Raw genomic sequence first — 25,288 nt, forward strand, 5'->3', positions numbered from 1 at the left:
GGGCGGCCGTGCCCGGCCAGGCTGATGGCATCGGGCTGGGCTGGGCTGGACCAGCCCGGCTGCCGACTGCCTGCCTCCGGGAGCGCCACGCAGCCCCGGGGAGAGTTTTGAGGCACCGGGTCAGGTTTCAAAGGCACCAGAACAAACTGTCAGAAGCAGCGACAGCAACGACCCCCCGAGTTGGCAAGAAAGGCCACCCCCGGGCATTATACCATCCACCATCCCCGCCTTTACGCAGTCCTCCCGGACCCTCGGGGGCAGCCAGGCTCCCTGCGGGCGGCACCGCTCCGGCTGTGCCCCGTCGCCCGCCCCCGCCGGGGCAGGCGGATGGCGGCGGGCCAGCGGCGACGAGGGTATTAATAGGCGGCCCGGAGGAGCGGCGGGGCGGCTGCGGGGCGAAGGCTGCGGGATCGGTTTCTCTCGGCGCGGGAGCCACGCCGGGGAGGTGCCTCCCCTCCTTCTCCGGTCCCACCTCGACGGCGAGATGGAGGGTAAACGCCGGCGGGGCACAGCCGCCTTCTCCCTCTTCTCTCCCCGCTTCAGCCGCCCTGCGGCCGCCGGGGCGGCGCTCTCCGAGCCGGGCGGAGGGGCTGGAGAGGGCCGGGAGGAGGGAGAGCTGCGCTCTCAGCCCTGCTTGGGGCTTTGAACTCGTTTCCTGGCCCGGGGGGCTCCAGCAGCCTCCCCACCACGGGTGTCGCTGGGCTTGGCGAGGAGAGGGACCTCTGGGCAGAGGAGGGAGGCAGGGTCGGCGCGCAGCCCAGGTGCGGGAGGTGTAGCTGCCTGCTGGGTGTCGACCTGTAACCTCCGTTTGTTACAGCGCAGCAGCAGCGTAGCCAGAATGGTTTAATAAGGTACAGGTTTTGCAACAGTTATCATAAAATCATTGCAGAACAGTATTTTTTTCTGAAATAAATGAAATAAATGATCTTTAAAGAGAGTTACCTTTTATTTTAACTCCTTTTTTTTTTTTTTTTTTCTTTCTGGCACCAGAATAAAATAGGCATGGTAATACAGTGATTTGCTTTGGAACAAAAGGTCTCAGTAAGGGAGAAGTTAATCCTGTTTTATAAATGTATTGTCAAGTTTTTTTACCTGCATTAAGAGGAAGGCTTTGCATCATTAAGTGATGAAAAGTAAAAGTTGGCCATATGTTTATGAAAGCTGAGAATGTGGATGACCTGTGGCTAGTACAATAATGAGACTGCTGGAGGAGGTTAGCAAATGCAGAGATTAAATTGTGGTACACCTAGGATTCAAATGATTATTTGCAAGGTTAAGAGGCAAAGAATTCTTCGGTCTTGTGAGTGGAAGCTGGTTGCTAAGTCAGAAAATAGTAAAAGTGTTTGCAGATGGCTGCCTCCTCTCCCTCCCACAAGATCAATATTCTTGATAAAAATTTCTCCACTTGTCTCAAATTGGGAATCTCTTATGAAAACAGTCAAAAAAGGCTTGAGATCTAGTATGTTTCTTTTTTTTTTTACCCTAAACATGGGTGAAAAAGCAAAAAAGTTTTTATCCTCAGGTTGAGAAGTCTCCTAGCTTGTCTCCCATAGGTTGAGTGTCTTGCATTCATGAGTGATCCAAGTTATTAGTACTATATTGGCAGACAAATCGCCAAATAAACTAATATATTTGAAAGAAAACTTCAGGAACTTAATGTTTTGAAAACAATTACTCCCTTTTGCTTTATTTGATATAAATTGAATGAGCATTGTGAAGTTACATGACAATTACAGTGTGATATGGTGATATGGTCTGCCCAGTAGTCTAAGGCTGTACTGTAATGACAACTGTACTACGTGAGTAGCAGGAGCAGTGCTATGACAGCAGCTCCAAAAGTGATTTGCTTCAGATGCAGCTTGTATTTATATCCTCTGCCAGGACAACACCAAAAATATGCTGCCAGTAGTCACTAAGACTGAGATCCTGGTGGTTTAGCTGGGTAGTAGTGTTCTTGTTCAAATATTGTCTGATGTATGCTACTCAAAGTCTAATTTTGTTCCAAAATCACTGGCTTGTGTTGGTAAGACAGAATGTGTCTGGAGATAATATGATATCCACCCTTGTTGCTGAAGGTTTTCCAGTCTCTCTTCCTTATTCATGAGTAGCATCTGTAATTTCTGTGTACTTTCTCTCTCATGAGGAATCCTTTACTCTCCCAGTCCTCTCTTCCCTTTATTTTTGGTGATTTGCTGTGTTTACTGTCAGGTTCCCCCTCCCCACTCCCCCAAGAAAATGTGAATCCATTGTTAAAACCAGACCTTCTGGGCCGATGTGTGAAGTTCTTTTTTCAATAGCAATTTTATGGACTCTTAGCTTTTAAGGTTATATTGGAAAACACCTAGGAGACAAAGTCTGAAGGCACCTGCCTGTTGCAGCGCTAGCATTGTGTTTGCTTTGCACAGCTGGAGCAGCTGGCAAAGTGGACACAGTTGGATTGGAGATGTGTATGTGCGTGGAGTTAACACTTGCAGCAATCTTGTGGGGAGACACCGTGGGTTGTTTTCCTTGCTTCTTTTTTTTTTTCTTTTCTTTTTTTTAACACTGTTACTGTATCTGAAAGTGTGTGCTTGAGTTTGATCTTGCTGGTTGCTAATTGAGCCTAATTTCTTTCAGACATCACCACTGTTCACAAGGGAAGCCTTAATAACTATGCAGGAATGAGTAAGAGGATTTTTTTTTAGGCTATGATTCCACTAACACAAAAGACAGCAAAATACCATTAATGAGAGGGGGCCAAGTTGTAAATTCCTATTCCTAGCTGCAGAAAGGGATCTTGACTGCACATATCCTTCAGTAATTTGGCATCAGGGTAGTTTTCCAAGGTTGTTTTGGCATGGAGAAAGCCTGGCAAATTCTGTATTTGGAGAAAAAAAAAATAGGTGAGCTGCTCCCTTGTGGGGAATAAGGGCTGAATGAATTGCAGATTCTCAGGCAAGTTGCTAGCTCATCAAGTACAACAAACAGAGTCAGAGCTGGAAACCACAAGGGAAAGGGAGCAGCCAGCATTTATGCAATATGCTGATTTTAACTTCTGAATTGCTGTCTGCTCAGTGTGTATATGGTATGTTTAGGGTGTTATGTGGTTTATGTCACCAGCAGGTTGGGGAGGTGAGTCAGCAAATATTTTGTGTAAGATGTTGCTGTGTTGCCATCTCAAACCTCTGTAACGTGAAGCATGGTGAAACATACTGGAAGTTAGTGTGACTTTAAGGCTCTGGTAATGTGACACTCAGGTTAGTATTTTGGTCAGAGCAGAGGAATAGGATCTCTCCTGTGTCTTAAAATCTAATCTGATAAAAGAGGTCCTAGGATCTTTGCTAATATCACTTCATCAGAGGAAGGGAAACATAGGTTTGCAAGAAATGAAGCTTGCATCAAATAAGGTCATTCCGTGAGAGTGCATTCATGGTGCTTTAAAATTAATAAGAATTTTCTTGGCAGTTAATGAACATTTAGTGAAGAAGCTTAATTTGACATTTGAAAAGTTCAATAAATAATTTTTCTTTCTTGATTAAAGCATCTTTTAAACTGTCACTTATACAACAAGAGTTGTCACTTTTTAATGCAATAAGAGATCTTGTTGCATACTGATTCAGCTATTATTGCCTATTAAACAGTTTAGATTTCATGTGCCTTAATTTTCCAGCCCTTAACTATTTTAAGCTGGCTGCTTCTTTAAAGACCATTGATATTTGCATAAACATTTATCACACATTCAAGACAGAAAAAATGGACACATTGAAGTACATGTGTATTGTATTTCTTTGTACATATCTTTGTATTTCTCTGACTTCCACCCAACCTGTGGAGAGATTTGGGATAGTTTTTTGTGTTCATCCCAGATGTTTACAGAAATTAACTCTTTAAGATTTGCAAAAATCAAAAGATAAATTTCTTATGGCCTCTTTTGCTTTGCCTCACATCATAAATGGCAGAGGTTGTTGGAAGTAGCTGTTTGTAAAGCATTGATGAGTCAAGGATACTCAGCAGGACATGGCTAAATTGGGGCCATTTGACTCCTTTTTTATTCTCACATCTGTGCACACAAGTTATTTTACCATTAATATGGCTTATACATGTGCAATGAGGGAATAATTAATTGAAAAGGCAAATGGTTGTTGCTTTGTGGCATGTTAGAGGTTATTTCTGTTGATTATTGTCAGGTCTAGTCTAAGGGCAAGAAAAGATTTCTTTGACCTGATTCAAATGTATGTATGTCATCCATCTCTGTTACTGTTTCTTGACTGCATGTGATCTTTATTTTTTTCTTTGGTGAAAAACTTGTCAAGTGTCAGTAAATAGAATTGTCTTTTAAAGTAAAAGTCACTGGACCAGAAGTTCTTCCATGCCGTGAATAGGATGAAAAAAGTGGTTCTTAGTCACCAAGGCATTTTGTCAGCAAAGTAGCAATAACTCTACAAAGTAGTTGGTCAAACCTAGATAATCTGGAAGAGCTTGTGGCTCTAAAGCTTGGATGTCTCTGCCCTTATGTAAGCTGAAAAGCCTCATAAATATGATCTTACGCATTGGCAAATGTCAGGGTTTCAACAAGAAAGGTTGCAGTGTCTCATTGAGCTGCTTAAACTAATTTTTCTCAAGCAGACCTACTCTATTGTTAAGGGATTATTGAGTCCCCTTTTGGGCCATTATATCATATTTTAAAGCTGTTGTATCAGCCTGAAGGGGAAAGAGAAAGCAACAACTGCTGTATGTGCCTGGTATTTGTTTGCAATGCTAATGTCAAATGACTGATTCAAGTTTTGGCATGGTCAAACAAAAACCCAAACAAAATAAGTTCTCCATCTTCTGCCTTTGTTAGAGGAAAAATGGAAGACATGGGTGTAGTCAGACTACAGATGGTGTGGTGGCTCTGTTTGGGCCTCTTTCAGTTGCCTTGCTGTGACAGGGATCATATGGTCTTGTTGGTGAGTCTCAGCATGCATAGTATGGTCAGATCTGTGCTTCTACCAGGTCTCATCCAGGCTGATGCTCTAGAAAAGGACTGTTAGTGTCTTCTGCTGGCACTTGCCAGTGTCACCCAGCAGCTTGGCCTCTTGCAGCTCAGGAGGGGTTTCCCAAAATCACATAGTTAAACCCATGGCAGGGACAATCTGAAGTGGTGTGTCCAGAGCACTGCTTGGGTCCCTCATCTACATGACTGGTCTCTGCTGATCTGATCAGCAATGTTATAGTCTGTGCAGAGCAGCTTGTTCCATTTTGAAAGTGCATTGGGTTACTTTGAACTACTTTTACGTTGAATTAATATACTAATAAATTATGAATATCTGCATAGAAACTAGTTCAGAGGACCTAGTGGGCTGGAAAGTTACATCCTGATTTACTATGCATGAGCTTCCCTGTGTTAGTAAATAAGGGTGTATCTCAGAGATATGTTGTAGAGATGAGTTAGTGAACAGCAACTGGAAATCCTTTGTAGGAAGCAGAAAATATGGAAGTGTTTATGATATTAAGAAAAAGCAAGGGGAAAGAGTTGTTTTGACTGTAAATTGAGTGTAGAGGTAAAACTTCCTAAAATGAAATTTAGACTTTTCATCTATTTCTACATTTTAACTTTCATTGAATCCCATAAAACTAAGCTTTAGTAAATTACTACTTTCTTAGTTGATTTTGAAAGACTGGAGCTAAAAATTTATTTTATATTATGACTAAAAATAGAATTCTTGCATGAAATTACAGGCTGTCATGAAGTCTTTTAAATCAAGCTGCAGAACTTTAATTTGGAAAAAGAATCCTATTTGTGTCTCCATTTTTCTTTTCCAGCGGGAACCAGGAAAATCAGAGGGATTCCATATATTCTATGTGGGTCACACATATATTCATCACTTCTGTCTGAACTCAGACTCCTGAAGTTAACTTTGCTATCCCACGCACCGTGCCTTTGATTGACTTAGATATTGCAGATTCAGTCACTTTCCCACAGAAAAAAAGGAACATTCATTAAATGTTCATTATCAATGTGCAACTTTTAATTAAATTAAAACCAATTTTGTTTCTCGTATGCTTCCTACACTGTTAACAGGTGTTGAAAATTGGAACATGTGAGCTGAGAGAATCTCTTTGGGTTCGGGGAGTTGAGATTTCCATTTCATAGCTGGCATTTGCCGTTTCTCGGTTTTACATCAAGGTGAATTCTGATTCTCCGCAGCCTTTCTTCCTAATTGGAAATGTTACAGCATGAATCATTCCTGCAGTTGCTTGGTTAGGGCATTGTGAAGTTTTTATGAAATATTAACATCAATTCCTGAGGTTTGGCTGCATAAAAGTTTCTGATTCTTTTTTCTTAACTTTTGTCTGCTGTTTTTGGTTTTGTAGTTTGGTGTTTGGTTTTTTTGTTTTGTTTGGTTTTGTTTTTTTTTAACAAATCCTGCCTAGGACTGTTGTGTATAGCAAGCGCTTGGCACACAGCAAATGGGCACAACAAAATCATGAGCTTTCCACTAATAAGAGTGCTCCCTCAGAACTCTGGAAATACTTCTGAAAGCAGGACCTCTGTCCTAGCGTGGACTTTGTGTTCCCTGTCAGATATTTGTTACTGAGTCTCCTCTCCAGATTTCACTCTCCTCCTAACCTTTCCTTTCAGAATGGGAAATTCAGGTGTGGGATGGAGAACGGGACCCATTTGTTGTGCTGTTGCTGTTCAGTGTTAACAGTGTTCTCAATGAGTCTATTCAGGGGCTTCTGAGCCCATACAGAAGCACTTCTGTTTTCCTTGGGTCCTGATCTATAAAGGTCACATCTGCCTTTTCACAGTCATAGGATTCCTGTGGGAGGGGGCTCTTGCAGCCCTTCTGAGGGGAAACACCCAACTTGTTCCCTGTCCACAGGCCTGGTCCATAAACCTGCAAAACAGGAATATATAATTCAGGGGGAATTGCAAGAGCCCTCCCATACCTGTGCCTACTTCTTTTTGTTTGTTTTTCTTTTTTTCTTTTGTATGGATAGCTTTGCCAGGATGCTAAGTGATTTAATATGTTGGATTATAAGAAACCTGCATCTCCTTTACTGAGAAGCAGTGTATTTTTGTGTTAAGGCTGAAGTGGCTTACTTCATTCATATGTACAGAAAGCAGTGATTAAAGAAACAGATATGTCTTTAAAGATTATAAATACCAAGGGACTGAAATTGCTCCATAGTGTGGGACATAGGTGCATTAGGTTTGTGTTTTAATGCTTTGATACATGACATGGTGCCACAGTAATTCATTAAACATGGTGGTGTGGAGCCTTGACACTGAATTTACTTTTCTTTTGCTGGACACACTGAAGGAAAATACTGAAGTCTTCTGAAGGATTATCCATGACTAGATCATACAGAATGTGAAATTTAAAATTAGTTTCTGATTAATGCTTGCAATTATTACTGCATTTGTTACAAAACAGAAATAAGCCTTTGATCAAAGGCAGCTTTTTGCATTCCCTTGAATAGTCAGTGGTGCTAATACAGTGTAAACTGACAGGATTTGGCCCTGGCATCCAAGCACAAGCTGCTCTTTCACAACAACCCCCCTCTGTTTCCTCATTTTCCTTGTGAGCAATAAATCTTTCTGGTCATCTCATGCTACTTTCCCAAATGTTATTACAATATGTTGTTAAAATGGGCCAGGTACAATGCTTCAGTTTCTTTTTGTAGTGGAAGGATTTAGCAGTCAAATATGGAAGCACAGATGCAGCTTTTAAAATACTTGGTAGTGCTTACATGAAGATACAGAAACATCTGAAAAAGTGTTTATTTTTTCTGTACATTATTCCAACTCCAATTAGTTTATGTTTTCTGCTGGGAAAATAGTATTGATTGTAAAAATGAAATGCTGGTTGGATATTCTTAGGCTTCTGTAATAGAATATTTCTTTCAGGATGAAATGTGGGAATTACGAGCTTGATTTTCCTGCTGCTAAAGCCAGTGGCTGAATGCCCAATTGCCTTCAATTGAAGCAGGATTGAGTCTTCTGTTTTGCAGAAGGATATTTTTAACAGACAATAATCTTTAATCTCTGGTTTAAAGCACTTCCATTTGGTAAAATTTTAGTTCTGTTTCAAGCCTGGAGTCATTTGGATGAAATTGTATTTGATATGTTTTCTGGAAGTCTGTTTTCTGAGTCTGCCTAGGAGTCTGTTTCTGTATTCTCAAGTAGAAAAGAACATATTTGTTGCAGCCTCATCTCTAGATTGTTTCCCTATCCTGTCTGAAAACAAAGAGAGGTATATGTGATGAGATGCTGTTTCTATGAAGTGGGCTTCATGCAGAATGTGTTCCTTTAGTGCAATCAGAGGTGTTTGAGACAGATATATAAAAGGCCTAAAATTCTTGGAAAATAATATTTTGAGCATTTGATGATGATTTTTTTAAAGAGGCAACATGTATTATCACCTCAGAAAAATAGTGTATGTTTCTTAGCATGGATGCTGAGCTCTGAGATGATGTTAAAGGCTTGCTATTTAACTTGGATACTGCGACATAAAAAGTGAACCTAGAACCTTTTTGGAGGTTCGTCTATCTAAAACATAATAAATTGGTATTGACTCTTTTAAAAAATGTGATAAAAAGAAAAAATGTTATGGAATTTCAGATATTCATCATCTACTTAGTTTTCTTCTTCAGGGTTTTGCTGCAACCAAGAGGAAACACGTCTATTTTTTTTGGAAATAATAATTTGGAAATTTCATAAGAACTCCAGATGTCAGACAGTTATAAGTAGAAGATTAAGTATCATGGCATTTGCAGAAAAATCATGGTATGGGAATACTGTATACATCCAGGAGTGCTTTGCAAAACCTGAAGACCTGTACCTCAAAAAATGCATGTGTTTGGGGCTTGATTTAAGTGCCGACTGTGAAATAGTTTTCTGTTAATTTCAAGTAAAGGTATGTTCCAGGGCAGAATTTAGCTCAGAAAGTTCAGATTGAAATAAGTGATAACCAAAAAATTATTGAGAAAGTGGTAAATAATTGCAAGGAGTATTATTCCAGGAAATAAAATATGGGCTAAGTCATGAACTCTTTGCTGGAGCTTTGCACAGGTAAAATGCTGTTGAAACGAAGGCTCTCTTTCATCCCTTCCTTCTAACCTCTCTGCTTTGTCTTTCTCTTCCATGGATTGTGACTTAGTACCAACACAGATGTGGGGATTAGGATGATAGTCTACCCGAAAGCCTACCCATTTTCCAGAGCATATCTTCTTCCTCAGGATCCACAAAGTGTCCTAGGGAGACTGTAAAACTGTGTGTAGAGGTGAGCAGACTTGCTTCGAATAGGGAGATGTCAGACCTATCACCCAGCCCCCTAGAGGCATGGTAGAAAAACTAATGTAAAGTTCTGCTTTTGCTTTTTGCAGAATTCCTGGAAAAAGATCACTGTCATGGAAGTACTTTTACGTCTGTGCAAAAATGACAGGGACAGGGCTGATGGCATTACCTATAGAAACCTTTTGCACAGCTCTAGTTCTACCAGAGACCTGAGAGGTGGAGCAGGAAAAAAAAAGAGGAGTTAATGAGTTCTCTTGCTCCACCATCTACTGTTCTTATAACCAAAGGAAGTATCAACATCTGGGCTTTGTGATAGATATTTGTCTCCTGTATATTTTTTTTTTAGATCCTGTCTTATTTTTCTTTGTTGTTGTTTCATAGCAACAAAACACCTTTGGCATAAATAGAGATGATAGCATCTCCAGGTGATGTTAAGGCTGAAATTTTTTCTAGTGTTTATGTTAAACCTGGATAGCACTTAGGTAGCTATTTATGCATCAAATAACTAACTCTCAATTCACAAATGGTCTCTGCTCTGTCTGCCCAAAGACCTCATGCCTTCAAATTTCTTGGTAATACTTGGTGTTTCAAGTCTTGCAAAGTTGACCTACTAGCTTGCGTTTTCAGAGAGAAACCTCTAAGACTTTTTCAAAGCTGCAGTTTCTTTACAGTGCCTCTGCTATGGTATTCTGGAAAGCATGATGAGAATTGACATTTTTGATATCCGTGATTTTCCCTCTTTACCTGTTAAAGATTTAATACTGTTTACCTGCTTGTTCACTATCTGTCCCATAAGAACATTTATGTCTATCCTGTAACAATGTGCTGAAGGCTACTCTGTTCAGCAAAATTTAGTATATTGCCCATTTGGATTAAAAATAGAAGTAATTTCAGAAATGCATCTGCATATGTCTCGTTTTTGTTGGCAGCATTGTGGGAAGCCTGAGGTCCCATCTCATGTTAGAGTTTTGTCTTGTTTGTCATATCTCTCCTGATAAGTCAAAGTGAACTGAATAGCTTTCCTGAGTTCTCAGAAAGCAAAAAGTTTCTTTCAATCAATGGACCTTGAAATGATGAACTTTTCTAAGTAGCACTGTTGTTCTTCTATATCCTCCTGTGCATGAGGAGTTGTAATTGTGATAAAAATGATGAATGTGTCAGACTGCAGTATCTAGCAGTCTTCTGGAAAGGTGATTGTTTTTTTAGACCTGTGAAAAAGGCATCTGTCTTCTGTACTTTGTAACTGGAGCAAAAAGTAAAGCAGAAGATAAAGTTGTTTCGGGCACGGAGCTTTCTCTGTACATCACAGCCTTTCACCATCCTCACTGTAGGTGAAGACAACTTTTCATGGTAGTGCTGCCTGGCTTTATATAGCTATTCTAAGGCAAGATCAGTGAACAGATACTGTCTGTAACCCAGATAATTTGGCTGTGGTAGTTACCGCTTCTCCTTTCAGCGCTATACTGTTTCAAATGTCTGTTCCCTTGATATCTCTAAATGTCTCACTTTCATCTTCATCCTCACGTTGATGAAAACTGGAGTCCTGATCTTGCCATATGAAATCAATACATGAAATAGATACGTAGTTGTCACTATTGGCCAGTGTCTTATAAGCATCTTGGATGTGCTTTCAGAAGTACTGTAAAGGAGGAAGTAGCAATGCGCATATGAAAGACATCTGGAGAGTACGTCTTGTGGGTAAAGGGGAGGGGAGGAAAAGGAAAGAGATCATCATTGGAGAAGCGAATGAACAAGATAATCTGCCTAGTAGATTACTGTAATTAGTGACTGAGGGCTCTTAATAGGATAAGGGCAGAAAGGAGTACAGGTATGTGATATTGACAGCAATCTCAAAAGCTTTTGTTTTCATGGAGTGTGAGTCAGTGAAGCACTTTGCAAAGAATGCAGAAGACTCAGAGCAAGAGAACTGGCTGGTGAGAAGGAGTAGCACAAAGATACAGGAAATGAAGCTGGAAATTATTTCAGGAAAAAAGCAGAGCAGAAGGGATGGCATGTGGAGGGAAACATTTTCAGCTAAGAAAAATGCCCATTACCTTTCACTGTATTTCTGTTTATCCAGCTGTAACATATTCTAAGCCAGAACTGTATTTTCCTCTGTGTTTGGAGGGTTTCTTGCATGCTACAGAAAGCAGTAGATACAATACACTAGGTTATTATTACTTACAGAATAATGGTCTAGTTTCGAAGTAACACATAATTTTTTTCTTTTGTCTGCAAAGATTCTTCCACTAAAATATGGGATTTTTGTACACATAAAAGTACAGTTTTTATTTAAGTTTAATAAATCTTCAGCAATGAAAGAATATTTTTTTTGTTTATTATTTAGTTATCCAGGCCTTGCTCTAATGATGAGTTTTTCACCTTACAGTTGGTGTTTGCAAACAGGAGATGCTCCAGAAGAAGAATGCTGTTTTGGTGGATGGGGTCATCCTAAATGGTCCAATAATGGACTCAAAAGCAGGAGAGAAGTTTGTGGAAGAGGCGTGTAAGATTATAATGGAAGAAGTTGTCCAGAAAGCTGATGATGTAACAGAAAAGGTAAAGCAATAAAGTGTTGTTGGGAATTTGTAATGGAGATAATGAACAATAAATCAATTTTTTTTTATAAGCTGTATTTTACTGCAGAGTCTATGCCTGGCTCTGAAATAAAAAGACAGCCTTAGAAATGAAAAAAGAATATATTGTAAAAGCTTTCAATAAAATAGTTACCATAAATATCTGCCAGAAAGTAATGAGGGTGGTTTTTTTTTTTTTTTATCTCATAGTACAGTGGTCATCTTCTGTGTGATCACAAATGGTTGTAGTGTTTTTCTTATTTGAGGTGGGGGTGAGTTATTTGTTTGCTCCTCAGGGGCAATGGTGTTGGAGAAGGAGGAACAGTGGATTTGGTACCACTGTGAAAGGGCAACATTATGAGATTGCTCTGGGTTTTGTAGAACCCCTGCTTAAGGGGCTGTATGGGAAGAGGACCTGCAAATAAACTGTGCTTGCCTTTGGGCATGTACTGGTTGCTCCCACCCTTTGGCAGAACAGCATCTGAAAATGCTGTGATTACAAATCCTTAGCTAAAGGATAGAACTTGAGCTGCAGGCCTCTTTCTGTTCTGCCTTCCAGCGTTCCCCACTCATTTTTATGGCTGAGCAATGCCCGAGATGCAATAAAACCAACATCCCATGAGACCAGTTTACGATATATAATATATATTACCTTGCAAAGGGAAGTTTTGTGAAAGCAGTGCTGAATGTGGATCTTACCTTGTACCTTTATAACCTCTTCCTCCTGACAAACCTGTTCACTGATGGTGTCTGCCCCCTCCCTATCACTAGGTCTGTGAATGGCAGGCCCCTGAAACTCTTAAACAGATTCTTGACCTGGAAATGAGAGACACTGGAGAATGTCACCAGAAACTCCTGCAACTCTGCCGGGATGTTATACGATACAGCGTCAAAACCAGTAGGAATGTGATTTCTAATGGAGTTATTTTGTATGCTAACTTAGGAAGACAGGATAATGTTTACAAACCTCTGTTCACCTTTCAGGGAACTGAGGGTGTGAATGTTTGTTTTCTGCTTGCCTATACAAGTATGCAGACACTTGGTCATGTTTCTGTTGTTTGACTGAATGCTGGTCACCACAGGTTTGACTAAAATGTGTAATAATGGCAAACTAATAAAAAACTAATTAATGTAATGTCATTGGCATTAATGGTAGATTTTGTCATTTTAAAGTCTTATGAAAGTCACCAAGACAAGTATCATATAACAGTCTAGCAAAACAGGCAGGAGAAGGGCCTTTGTATGTCATTTCCTGCTGTCTGAGTGATGAGATTTGGAGTCACCATCACTGCCCTTGTATGTTCTTAGTGATGATTACCCCCTATTTATTATTGTTCTTTTTGAGCAATAGTCTTGTAGGGTGTTAATTTGCTGATAGGCAGTAATTCCTGATCCAGACCCTGTGAGATCTGGAGACTGCAGTGTTTCAGAGACAGTACGCCACATCTCTGCAGGATTAGTTCTCTACAGAACCTATAGTTCTCTCTCAATTCTCTCTCTAACCTTTCTGCAGCATGTGTAGGATAATTCAATCCTAGCAAAAAGGAATGAACAACATATGTTTAGGGAATAGTGCTGTGAATCAGTAGCTCAGGATTTCATATGTGGTATGACTTAAGCTGTGTTTTGGAACGTGAGAAGGACGTTTGATACAGTTAGTTGTGCATTTTGAGGTCACAGTCCCTGCTGCAGTCACTGTTGCTACAAAGTAAAACGGTAAAATAATTTTGAGAATGAACTCTTGCCTTTGAAAACTGTAGAAGAGTAGCACTACTGATCTGCAGGAGGAATACATTAATAATATGCAGATATAATTACTGAGATACTGGAAAATGTTCTGTTTATCTCACTTCTGTAAATTGCCTTTGAATTATAATTTGTCTCACTATGTTACCTTAGAAAGGATGCTGTATATAAAAGTACGTTGTGCAAATAGTCTTTAATATAAGTAGAGACATTTATTGAGGCCCCAGATATAATATAAATGGAGCCATACAGTTTACCCGGTTTTGCATGTAAAAATAGTGTGCTGTGGATTAAACTGATCTCATTGTTGAACTGACATGTTTCCATAGTCAGTAATAGTATAAAATTTTGTCATAATTAGTTATATCTCAGCATTTCAAGGCAGGTAAACAAATTCTCTTAACTTCTCATTTTAAGTGTGCAGCAAATTTTTCCAAGCTGTTATTTTTCTTCTCTCTCCCTGTATAAAGACTTTGGTGGGAGCATAGGCATAGCTGCCTGGAGTCAGCAGGTTCCAATATTGTACTGCTTAGCAAAATTTGGCTGAGCATCCATTGTGGCCTCTCAAAACCACTGTTTAAAGCCGCTGAGTTGTCAATCCCTTTTCTTTTTTTTTGATTTTTAAAACTAGTGAACAACTTGCATTCATTCTGGACACCACTTGCACCTCTCAAGACTTCTTATGAGGTTTGAAAGTGCTTATTAAGTTTACTTTCAAAGGATTGTCTAACCTAAGAAAAGGACAGTGAATCCAGAGAATACTGAGAGAATGGGGTGAATTGTGGTTTGCAGTGATTGGCATTCAACTCAGAGGGACTGTGATGTATTCTTTTTTCTTGTGTATCCTGTCACTTGCTTTTGATCTCTATTTTCAGGTCATCCAAGATTTTTTAATCAGCTCTACGCTGGAATAGATTATTACTCGTTAGTGGCTCGTTTTATTACAGAAGCACTGAACCCAAGTGTGTAAGTGTGGTTCTTTGTCCTCTTGATGATGAATTAGCATGATTTTTGGAACAACAGCTGTTTTTGCATCCTTACTTCTGATTTCTGTTTTCAGTATTACGGGAGAGGTAGGAATTGTGCAAGAATTTGAGAGAGAAAAGGATCTGATTCAGATTGGATGAATAGCTCACCAGAAGGCTGACTAATCTGATGAGGCCTTTTTTCATTGTTTGTGAGGTGGGGTTTCAGAGGAGAGAATTTTTCTTTTAATGCTTTTAAATGTAGATTTTTATCTTAGTACATAAAAATTATTTAATCAGACTTAGTTGTTCATACCCTTTGAGGCATTCTGCACAGAGTTGAGTGCAAATGGTTACCTGTCTACTGTTTACTTGCAAATGTAAAGCTGAAATTTAAGCATGTGACCTACATTAAAAGCAATCTCTGATGTATTACTTTGAGAGTGGAAGTGTCAATGTGATGCTGTCAGGAACTAAGCAATTGCTCTACTGGGTCAGATGCATAATGTTTATACATTAGAGTTCTGCTGATGGTGGTCAGCTACTGATAAATTAAAAAGAGGTGCAAGAAGCCTTTATCTAGTTTTAGCAAGACTCTTTGGCATGAGTTCTGTGTTTTTAATACCAATTTTGATGCTGTTCTTTTTGTTCAGATATACATATGAAGTATCCCCTGTGTTTCTTTTGGTGGAAGAAGCAGTCATCAAGAAAATGATTAAGTTCATAGGCTGGGAAGAAGGTGATGGTATATTTAATCCAGGTAAAAACAGTTCAGACCTCAAACTGAGTCACTGTAAATCACCCAATACCATTAATTCTATGAACATTGGAGTAATGTAAAATATTTGAAAATGCATGCACAAGTCTAGTGATACGCCCACAGAGCTATTTAAGGTAGGCTTATCTTATGTGTTTCTAGTAATAATTTTATTATTCTGATCAGTAAATGAATGAAACCAGTTCTACATTAAATATAATTATATGGAAATTAATTGTTCAAAACTGATGTCCTTCTTGACCTTATTAACAACAACACCAAAAGCCTTGTTGGAATGAGTTAACTTAGTTGATGGACAGGGAGCTGATTTACATGCTAGACCAACTGATGGTGCCTGAGGGCATAGAAGTGTGTATCCTGCCTATGAATTGTGGGAGCAAGAGTTTACATGAGCTTAAGTCCTTTGAATTTTTGAAATTTTATTAAATGTAATGGTAAACCTAAACAGATATTTCTTAAGTTGCTTGATAATCCATGGTTTTCAAATGTTCTATAAGGCAGTGTTCCAGCCCACTGTATTGAATCAATAAAGCATAATGGTGATATTTCACGGATTATTCAGATAACAAATTGTTAGGCTATATATGAAGCCTTTATATCTATTTTGGGGGTAAGAAGAGGAATACAATGAGTAAATGAATTTAAACTCCCCCTCCAAAACCAAACCAAAGTTAGTCATTCCAACCTACACATGAGTAGTAGAAAAATAAATAAACTAAAATCCTCTAGATTTTTTTAATACATTAGTGGTATGGATTTTTTTTCACCTCAAATTTGATGTGTATTTTTAGTAGAAGCCTTGCTTTTACAGCAGAATTTCTTGCTTAAAACAGTGGAATACTGTCAAAAGATAAATTAACTGTACTTTTTGTGCTAATAATGTAAGGGGTTTTATTATTGTTTTTTTATTCTAACTGAATATCAAAACCCATCCAGATCTTACCTTGCAGATCTTCCCATTCCCACTCATCCTGTTTGTTGTTTTTTCTAATGAGTTTTTTCTCCCCAAAGTACTCTGAGGCCTGGTTGCCCAAGAGATCTCTGGGCTCTGTATAGTGCAGCCACAGGTGAGCTCTGTGCAGACACCTAAACTCACATTGCTTCAGTATAGATGGGAAGGAGCTATGGCAGGGTGTTCTGTGTTGGGAAGGACTGCTTGAACAGAGCTCTTACTTCTCGAGAAATATCCCCAAAAAGCATTCAAATGTGCTTTGTTCCCATGTGTGCTGCAGAGCCCAGAGTTCATTTTATGTCTGTAGCCCTGGGGGGGGGAGGAAATAAATTGTGATGGATGCATGACTAGGCTAACTGTATAGTTTATTTTTTCCCTAATAGGTCAAGTACTTAGACTCAGGACAGGTGCTAGTACTGTGACTAACGTGATATTTGTATTTCTCTTTCTGCAGGTGGCTCTGTTTCTAATATGTATGCTATGAACTTAGCAAGATACAAGTTTTGTCCTGAGATAAAGGAAAAAGGGCTTTCAGGTCTGCCAAGACTAGTCATGTTCACTTCAGAAGAGGTAAAAAAAAAAACTGAAAAAAGTTTTTTTAACTTTATTTTTCCACATCTGCAAAATTATATCATTTGCGTATCTGATGGAGCACTGGTACAACAATTTTTCCATCAGCGTATGATGCGAAATATTGGAACTAGGTGGAGAAGTCTGATAGTAAATTTCTCTGCCAAAGCTTCCTTGCTTTCAGAAAACAAACACAGATGTCCCTGCTTTGAAAATTGCTGATGTAAGAATAGGTTGTACATGGGGCAAACCTGAAGCAGAATGCTTGTGGTGTGTTGTGGAGGTCTGCACATTTGATTTCCCACAACGTAAAGTCTAGCAGGAACCGTAGGTAAGTTTTGGATGTCAAAGGTTTTTTTCTGCATGTTTAATTTGTAGTAAACTGAGCACTTGTGGACCTGCGAGGTGGCTCTCTGCAGCTCCCACTCTGCCTTGTGTCTGAATATAGATGGTTGTGGTACAGAACCAAACCTACCATATGCCTCTTAAAGAAAAAAGCTGAACCTTCAGACAGTTCTTTAAATAATTGAAAATATGTGGCTAGTTTTAAAGTTTTTGAATAATATCTGTCCAAAATGCCTGTGGGAAATTGAGTTACATTCATACATTTATTCTAAAGGTAATTTTTGTGGCTTTTTTCTCTTCCCTGTCCCTTCAGTTTTAAGAGTTTATCATTTGATTAGTGCAGAGTTGTTATTAATTCTAACTCCACTATATAAAGGCTCCAGTGGAAGTGAGAACTTTGTTGTATTAGAAAACATCTTCTTACAGGAATAATTTTAGCTCAGAAGTTTATGCTGCAAACAGTTTGCAGTGTAAATAGACAAGAGGTTTATTTTGGAGAAGCCTGAGGGATGAAGGCGTTGTGTGCTTGTCCACGACAGCACATGTATTTTGGAACTGAGTCCTAATGTCCTAAATAAAGGTGGTTTGTTTGGGCTTTTTCCCCAAGCAAAATATATTTAGGTTTGTTTTGTTTTGTTTTTTTTCAGAAAAGTGTGTGTATGAAATGACTTGCCAGTTCATACTTAATCCGCAATGTCACATCTTCAAAATAATTAAGGAGGTAAAAATGAGGTTGAAGCAAGTTCCATTACTGCTTTTGAAGTGAAGCACATAAATTTTTTATTATGAAGTAACATTTTATTTCATTGCAAGGTTTAAATAAAATGTATATTCTTGTACTCAAAAATAAGCAAACATTTAATTTTATGTCAAATTTTAATTGGCCCCTGGAGTAAATTTATTTTGATGCCCGCGCTTCAACAGAAAGACCAGTAGCATAAAACATAGAGCTCATGAGCAAAAATAAATTGGTAGATTATTTGTAAGGCCATGATTTTGATCTCTGATACTTTGCTTGATTCACAAAACCATGTTGTCTGCAGTACTCAGTAATCACTTGCTGTAAAACTGATGCTTTCAGTAGTTAGATTGTATGACTATTTTCTGAGATCTCTAGTGTTTACTCATAGTTATGAGAAAAGAGGTGGGCATATTCATATATACTTATTTTGGATCCACCTGTACTGAGTTCAAGGTACATGGCCTTTTGGGAACTTTTCAAATATGTCATATTGAGAATATATGTAATGAATGGTCCACACTGTAGATAAATATATAACTGTTTGTGTCATACAGTATTATTGGTTTTATTTTTAGTTTTTTGTTATTTAGCATTTTGCGCCTTTGAATCACGGAATCATTTCAGTTGGAAAAGACCTCTAAGATCATCAAGTCCAACCTTTGACCGATTATCCCCATGTCTACTAGACTATGGCACTAAATGCCACATCCAGTTGTTTCTTGAAAACCAGGTGACTCTACCACCTCCCTGGGCAGACTGTTCCAATGCTTAACAACCCTTTCATTGAAGAAATTCTCTCTAATGTCCAACTTGAACCTCTCCAGGCACAGCTTGGGGCTATGTCCTCTTGTCCTGTTGCTGGCTGCCTGGGAGAAGAGGCAAATTCCCACCTCGCTACAACCTCTTTTCAAGTACTTGCAGAGAGCAATACGGTCTCTCCTGGGCCTCCTTTTTTCCAGGCTAAACAATGCCAGCTCCCTCAGCCATTCCTTGTTAGACTTATTCTCCAGACCCTTCACCAATTTCTCTGTTCTTCCCTGGACATGGTCCAGCACCTCATTGACTTTCTTGTAGCAAGGGGACCAGGACACAGGATTCAAGATGTGGCCTCGCCAGTGTCCAGTACAGGGGGACAATCACTGCCCTCTTCCTGCTGGCCACACTATTTCTGATACAAGCCAAGATGCCATTGGCCTTCTTGCCATCTGGGCACACTGCTGGCTCATGTTCATCTGGCTGTCGACCAGCATCCCCAGGTCTTTTTCCACTGGGCAGCTTTCCAGTCATTTGTCCCCAAGCCTGTAGCACTGCATACTGTTGTTGTGGCCCAAGTGCAGGACCTGGCGCTTGGACTTGTTGAACCTCATACCCTTGGCCTTGGCCCATTGATCCAGCCTGCCCAGATCCCGGTGCAGAGCTTTCCTATCCTCCAGTAGATCAACCTCCCAGCTAACTTAATGCCGTCTGTGAACTTACTGAGGGTACACTCAATTCCCTCATCCAAATATCATTCGTTTTTATTGTGTTGTGTGTGTGGGTTTTTATTTTTTTTTTATTTTATTTTTTTTTTTATTTTTTTTTAACTGAAGAGGTACTTGGAGAAGCGAATTGTTTAAAAAGAAAATCCTGGAGAAGTTAACAACCTGTGTTCATCTTCGTCATGAATCAGGCAACAGCACTAGCATGAAGAAGCCTTGAGGCTATAATGAACTGAGTATTGATAAGGAATCAAAACACATAGCTGCTCAAGGCCCTCTTGTCATTTTAGGGCTTGGCTGCAATGCTGTGTTCAAATGAAATGATTTTTGCCTGGAGTTGCCAAGTCCCAAAGTTTCAGTTTGGCACTGGGTGGATTGAAAGAGTTGCCCTGCTGCAGAACAGAGGAAGGCACAGATTTGTCAATGACTCAGTTTTCTGTGATCGGGGGCTATAAATTTTTTGTATGTTCTTGGATAACCTGAAGATGTATGTTTAATGCATGGCCCACCCAAGGTCCTCATATGCTCTGTTTGGCCTTCAGGAATAAAAAGGCTCCTTGTTCCTGCAAGTAAAATGGTGGTGATGCGCAGTGAATGCTGTCTGTGCTGCTACTCTGTAGTTCTTTTGCTGGACCATTACAGAGTGATTCCTCTTGAGACAGTAACCATAGAAGAGTAATTGTTATATCCCACTTTCTTGTGGCATGATTTGTGGCTCTGTAGGAGCTGAATACAGTTGTAGTTATAGATATCAGTCCACCTTTTTCTCACTTTTTGCTATTTGAGTCCCATCTGATCTTTATTCTGACACAAATATGTATTGCATTGATCTGAAAGGTAGAAATCTGCTAAATTTGAGGTAACTGAGGGTAGAAGAGGATGTGTAAACAACTGAAATTTGCATGCTGATATGAGCAGTTTTTTAAATGCAATGAAACTTAATTCCTCCCCGGTGCAACTTGATCATGAAAGTAATAAAGTGAGAGAACACAACATTAACTCATCATGTTGTCCCCTGTTGAAATTAAAACAGACAAAAATGAATAATAAAACAATCTCATAATAATGTAATTGCTTTATGCAATCATGTTTCTAGGAAACTTTTCAAAATCAAGAAAAGACAAATTTATCTTTTGTTTTAATGAGCACAGGATAGAAAGTACCTTGTCTTTGCAAACATTATTAGGAAACAAAAACTACATCTAGATATAGGTAAATAGTACAGCAGCACGTCTTAAATCCACTCTTCCAATTTGATTTTGTGATCAAAGGTGTTAATTTCTTACTGCAAATGGCTATAGATTTAATAATTTTTCCCAACAAACAAAACTACAATAGACATAGCAAGAGTTACCTGAATTCACCTTTTATCTGGATATTTCTTTCTCCTTTTTTTATTTATTAATTTTTTTTTTTAAGGGAACTATGAAGAAGTAAATTAGTTGACATTGTTGTTACTGTTGTTGTCTGGTATATTTTTTCTTAAAATGATGCACTGCAATTTAGCCTAATGGCTTCTAGTAATGATGGTGGGGGTGGGATGGGGGAGAAATTCTTACGTTTTCAATCAATATAACTGAAAGACTACTTTTTGCATCAAAGAAAGCATATTCCAAGTCTATGTGGTAGTATGAGTCTTGTTCCTTTTCTGTCCTACTGAAGGACAGAATTTTCCAAGAGGTGCAGAAATACTTTTGGAGAAAAAAATAATGTATCTTACAGCCTTTTATTTTGGTATTCCCTTTGTACTTCTCTTTTCCTCTGCTTTTTAGTATAATCTCTCAGGTGCTCAAGTCTTTTATCTTTCTCTCAGTCTCCCACACCTTTTTTTATAATAAAATACATGATTTAGTGATTGTCTGCTTACTAGTATACTGAATTTGCAGGTCTACTGCTTTCTCAATCTGGAGGAATCTGATTAATCTTGGTGATTCATACCTTTCATTTGAATGTAATGGATAGAAATCAGTGATGGAGATAACTTGTATTTTAAGTGATTCACAAATCAGTCAAAAACATCTCCAAACTTCTACTAAACAACACACAACCACTTACAATCATTATTACCATTATTGATGTAATTTGATGTAATGTAAGACTAATTATCCACCTATGTATGTTATTATTCTTGTAACAGTCTAAATGAATGAGTCTTAAAAGCTTTGTGGATGTGTCATGTTACAAAATTAAGCTTTCTTAAAACTACTTTCTAGTATCGGGTAGTGTCTTTGTATGCTTTTATTTAAAAAGTGGGTGATGGTGGGGGAAACGTTTTTGTCAAAAAAAAAAAGAGAGCCCTTTGAGATCATCCATCTCATCAAAATAAGCATGACAGGCTTTATTACTCTTAATGTATTCATGCCCACACATTAAAATGTTGTACATTTTTCATAATTATGTTCTGCAGTAACTGCATTTGTGTGAACTCTCTGGAAGAAAATGGAATTAATTAGCCACCTGGCTTCACCTCCTGTATGAGAAGTAACAATTCTAGACATCTTCATGGTTGCTGGGGCACGCATTATTTTAACTCTTCAGTAATAACATGTAAAAGAGCCAACTTTATTTTTTTCTGAGAAGGGCGGTGATAATCCGAGCGTTAAATGACCTTTGTTCTGTCTAGTGCATGGGAGGCTGTGCACTCTCAAAATTGACCCCACTGCTATGAGTGGGTAGGCATTTGGCATGCTGCAGGTCCCTCAGAGTGGTTTCAACTTCTAAATATCTTCAGGTTAAGAAGGTTACTGTATCTTAAATTCCCAGGCTAATTATGAAGATGAATTAAGCAGAGATCAGTGTACTCTTATTCTGGCATAAGACAAAATGTTCTTGTGCTGGAATAACAGTACTCACAGTAGAGCAGGTCCTTATAGAGGTGAATGTTGGAAATATGGTAAGATAGTCCATGAATGTTTGCTCAACAGAAAAAAAAGTTGTATGGAGTGATCTGTAGGCTTGAGTATCCTTCTCACCAAAGTCATTTTACCACATTTGGATTAAATAAATACTCATTTTGAACATTGTCTCTTACACTCACTTCACAGGCTTTGTAGACTGATGCCCATTATTCAACACTGGGTGAGAAGTGGACTGCATGTGTCTGTACACATTCAAAAATGTCTCTGTGATGAGACCTAGCTAAAATTCTTTGCTGAAATAGTAACTTCATTTTCTGAAAAATGCAGACTAGTCCAGACTGGAACCTTTTGCAAAATCCACATTAAATTTTGAAGATGTGCTGAGTCTTGTCTGAAGTCTGCTTGTTTTCATAATGGCTTCACAACACCATGATTTTCAGATCCCTTTGCAGAGAGAGGACTTTAAAAGCCTTGTAAGTCCCAATTGTACCACATCTGAAGGCTTTGGTAGGTCTTGGGAAGGCTTTGGGTAGCTCCTTGATGGTGTGAACAAGAGTTGCTGAATTAGGCCAAGGGTCAGTTTAGTGTAGTATCCTGTCTCTGGCAGTGGCCAACAACTAAGGATTAGAGAAAGCATGCAGAAAAGTTACAAGAATAAAGTGGTAGAGGCTTTAGATGTATCATCTAAACACACATCTTAATTAAGGGTCCAGATTCCAAGGAATGGTGCTTTTTAACTTTCAGACCTATTCATTGCTTCTAGTTTTTTGAGTTCAATAGCCTTCTGAACTTTCTTCTCATGCCTTTCCTAACTCTTACAGTCATTGATACTTTTGACTCAGTTCTAGCAAAACCTTTTGAAACAATTAATAATTCTTCCCTGATGACACTTCAAATTTTCTACTTTTCATTCTAATGCAGAACCAGCTTTAAAAAAAAATGTATGTAATAGAATTTCTTAGTTTTTTTAGGCCCACATTTTAAACGTGGTACACATCTTTTTTTGCATTATTTTCCTCAGTTTTCAGTGTATGTTATTGTTAAATACAAGATGGACTTTGTGATATGTAGCTCATCAGTTTGATTTTTGTGTTAGAATATGCTGTTCGTGGCTGTTATGTGTAGTTGAATTAATTTTAGTGTCACTGTTCCCTATGTGGGAATTCCCTATGAGATTTATTTATTTTGTTTTAATTGCATGTTGTTTTTTTTTTTTCTCTGTGCTTTTCACTTTCAGTGTCATTACTCCATGAAGAAGGCAGCCTCCTTCCTGGGTATTGGTACAGAGAATGTTTACTTCATCAGAACAGATGAAAGGTAGGAAAGCAAGAGCCATGAATGTGATCTCTCAGCCTTTTTAAAATGCATTAGTGCTATACATAACAACCTATTTGAATGTAACTGAAAAAGTTTTAAATCTGTGTCCCTTAGAGGTAAGATGATACCTGAGGAACTGGAGAAACAAGTCCAGCGGGCCAGGAAAGAGGTGAGAGGGGGAGAGAGAGCATGAAGGAGAGAGGAGTGTATGCAAACTGTGTGCTTCTGTCTGAGTGAAAGGAAGGAAACTAAGAGTGAGCAAAATCTTAAAAATAGGGCAATTAATGTAACAATGGCTTTCTTACAGGAGAAATCTCTTTTCCACAAACTTGTATAACAAGTCAAGGCTTATAGGTTCTACACTCTTAGAAGGGAGGAAAATTCCACAGGGTGTTTGCTGCTAATGAAAGTCTTGAGTACAATGCTGCTCTTAATATTTAGCACATTTCTTACAGGATTTCTTTTTCCCTTGATCCTTTTTTTTTTTTTTAATGGATGTGGTATTTGTTTTCCTAAAAAGGTTTTTCAGGTAATTACAGTAGCTGTTCCTCTATCCTCTGCAGTAAGCAAGAACTGTAAGGTGTCTTAGTCTCTGAAGCCATCATACAAGCTACAAATGCTAAATTCAGTCCTTTCTGTTACTGTAGGAAGAGTGCAGAGGTGTACCTTTTTTTCCCTAGGGGCTTTGCCAAGTAGAAAGTCAAAGGCCAACATTTAGAAAGGTACTGATGTGTATATTTGGACAACATTAGCATACATTCCTATAATCTGTAAGACAGTGTTTAACTATAGTCAACATAATTTATTTTAGAGAGCCTGGAGGACTGAATGTGAATTCCAGGAGCATCTTCTTTTGGCTTGGTTAGCTCACCTTAATTTTCACTTCCAGTTTGTGTATCAGAACAGTAGGATTCAGAGTTCAGTCATGATCTGTGAATACAAAGTAATTAGTGCAACGTGAATGGCATAGATAATACTTTCTGTTGAATCCTATCTTGGGAAACCTGCTTTTGTGGCTGGTAGAAAAGCCAAGGTAGTGCTGTCCTGTCATGCACTGGCATGGCCACAACAGCTTTCAGTGAGATCTGATTTAGATACATCTTCTGCCTGACAGTCATCTCTGAGTTTCATGCTAGATAGTATAGCTGTTGATACATGATAGCCCTAATGACCTAGGAAACTCTCTTGCTTGCCTCTCTCTTTACTTTGCATTATCTGAGCAAGACAACCTGTACTTTATTCATTTGAGCAAGATGGTGGAAGAAATGGCTGCAATAAAATGGAACAAGAGGAAGCAGGCTCACAGGAGAATGAACTCTTTGCTCTTGCAAAAACAGAATTTGTGTTTGTTCATGCAACACTAAATGTAGTGGTTATTTGAAAGAAATCATCAGGCATTTATGATTTTTTAAAAAAGGTCAATCCCAGTATGGTGCTCTGCGATTTAAAAACAAATGTTCTATATTGAAATGCTCTGCTTACAGGAAAACACGATTTCACTTGCATTTTAATGGAAGTTACAGGTGTATTGGAAGGTTTTCATTTCATCAGAGCTTCTTCTGTAAGTGCGTCTGTCCTTGACAAAGGGCTACTTTACAACTTTTACAGAAGGACACTTCAGTGAATTGCAGTAAATATTCTAATGACTCTAGACAAGAGAGGATGTATTTGCTAGTGGCAAAACCACAAAATGATT

At 38.7% G+C, this 25,288-nt stretch overlaps 1 protein-coding gene across 2 annotated transcripts in view; it reads left to right on the forward strand.

Annotated features, from left to right (window-relative positions):
• Positions 1-271: 271 nt before the first annotated feature.
• GADL1 (glutamate decarboxylase like 1) overlaps positions 272-25,288 on the forward strand; it is an 80,258-nt gene continuing 55,241 nt past the window's right edge. Inside the window, exons 1-9 of one of the 2 annotated variants that reach the window (XM_064672457.1) lie at positions 272-491; positions 2,617-2,664; positions 11,655-11,824; positions 12,613-12,739; positions 14,463-14,553; positions 15,206-15,312; positions 16,737-16,852; positions 23,513-23,592; positions 23,707-23,761. In XM_064672457.1, the coding sequence (XP_064528527.1) occupies positions 485-491; positions 2,617-2,664; positions 11,655-11,824; positions 12,613-12,739; positions 14,463-14,553; positions 15,206-15,312; positions 16,737-16,852; positions 23,513-23,592; positions 23,707-23,761 (801 nt within the window). In that variant the 5' untranslated portion in view covers positions 272-484. The remainder of the gene's footprint in view (positions 492-2,616; positions 2,665-11,654; positions 11,825-12,612; positions 12,740-14,462; positions 14,554-15,205; positions 15,313-16,736; positions 16,853-23,512; positions 23,593-23,706; positions 23,762-25,288) is intronic. The other variant, XM_064672463.1, reaches the window with a different exon arrangement.

Source organism: Pseudopipra pipra, chromosome 1 (assembly GCF_036250125.1).
Source record: "Pseudopipra pipra isolate bDixPip1 chromosome 1, bDixPip1.hap1, whole genome shotgun sequence".
NCBI lineage: Eukaryota > Metazoa > Chordata > Aves > Passeriformes > Pipridae > Pseudopipra > Pseudopipra pipra.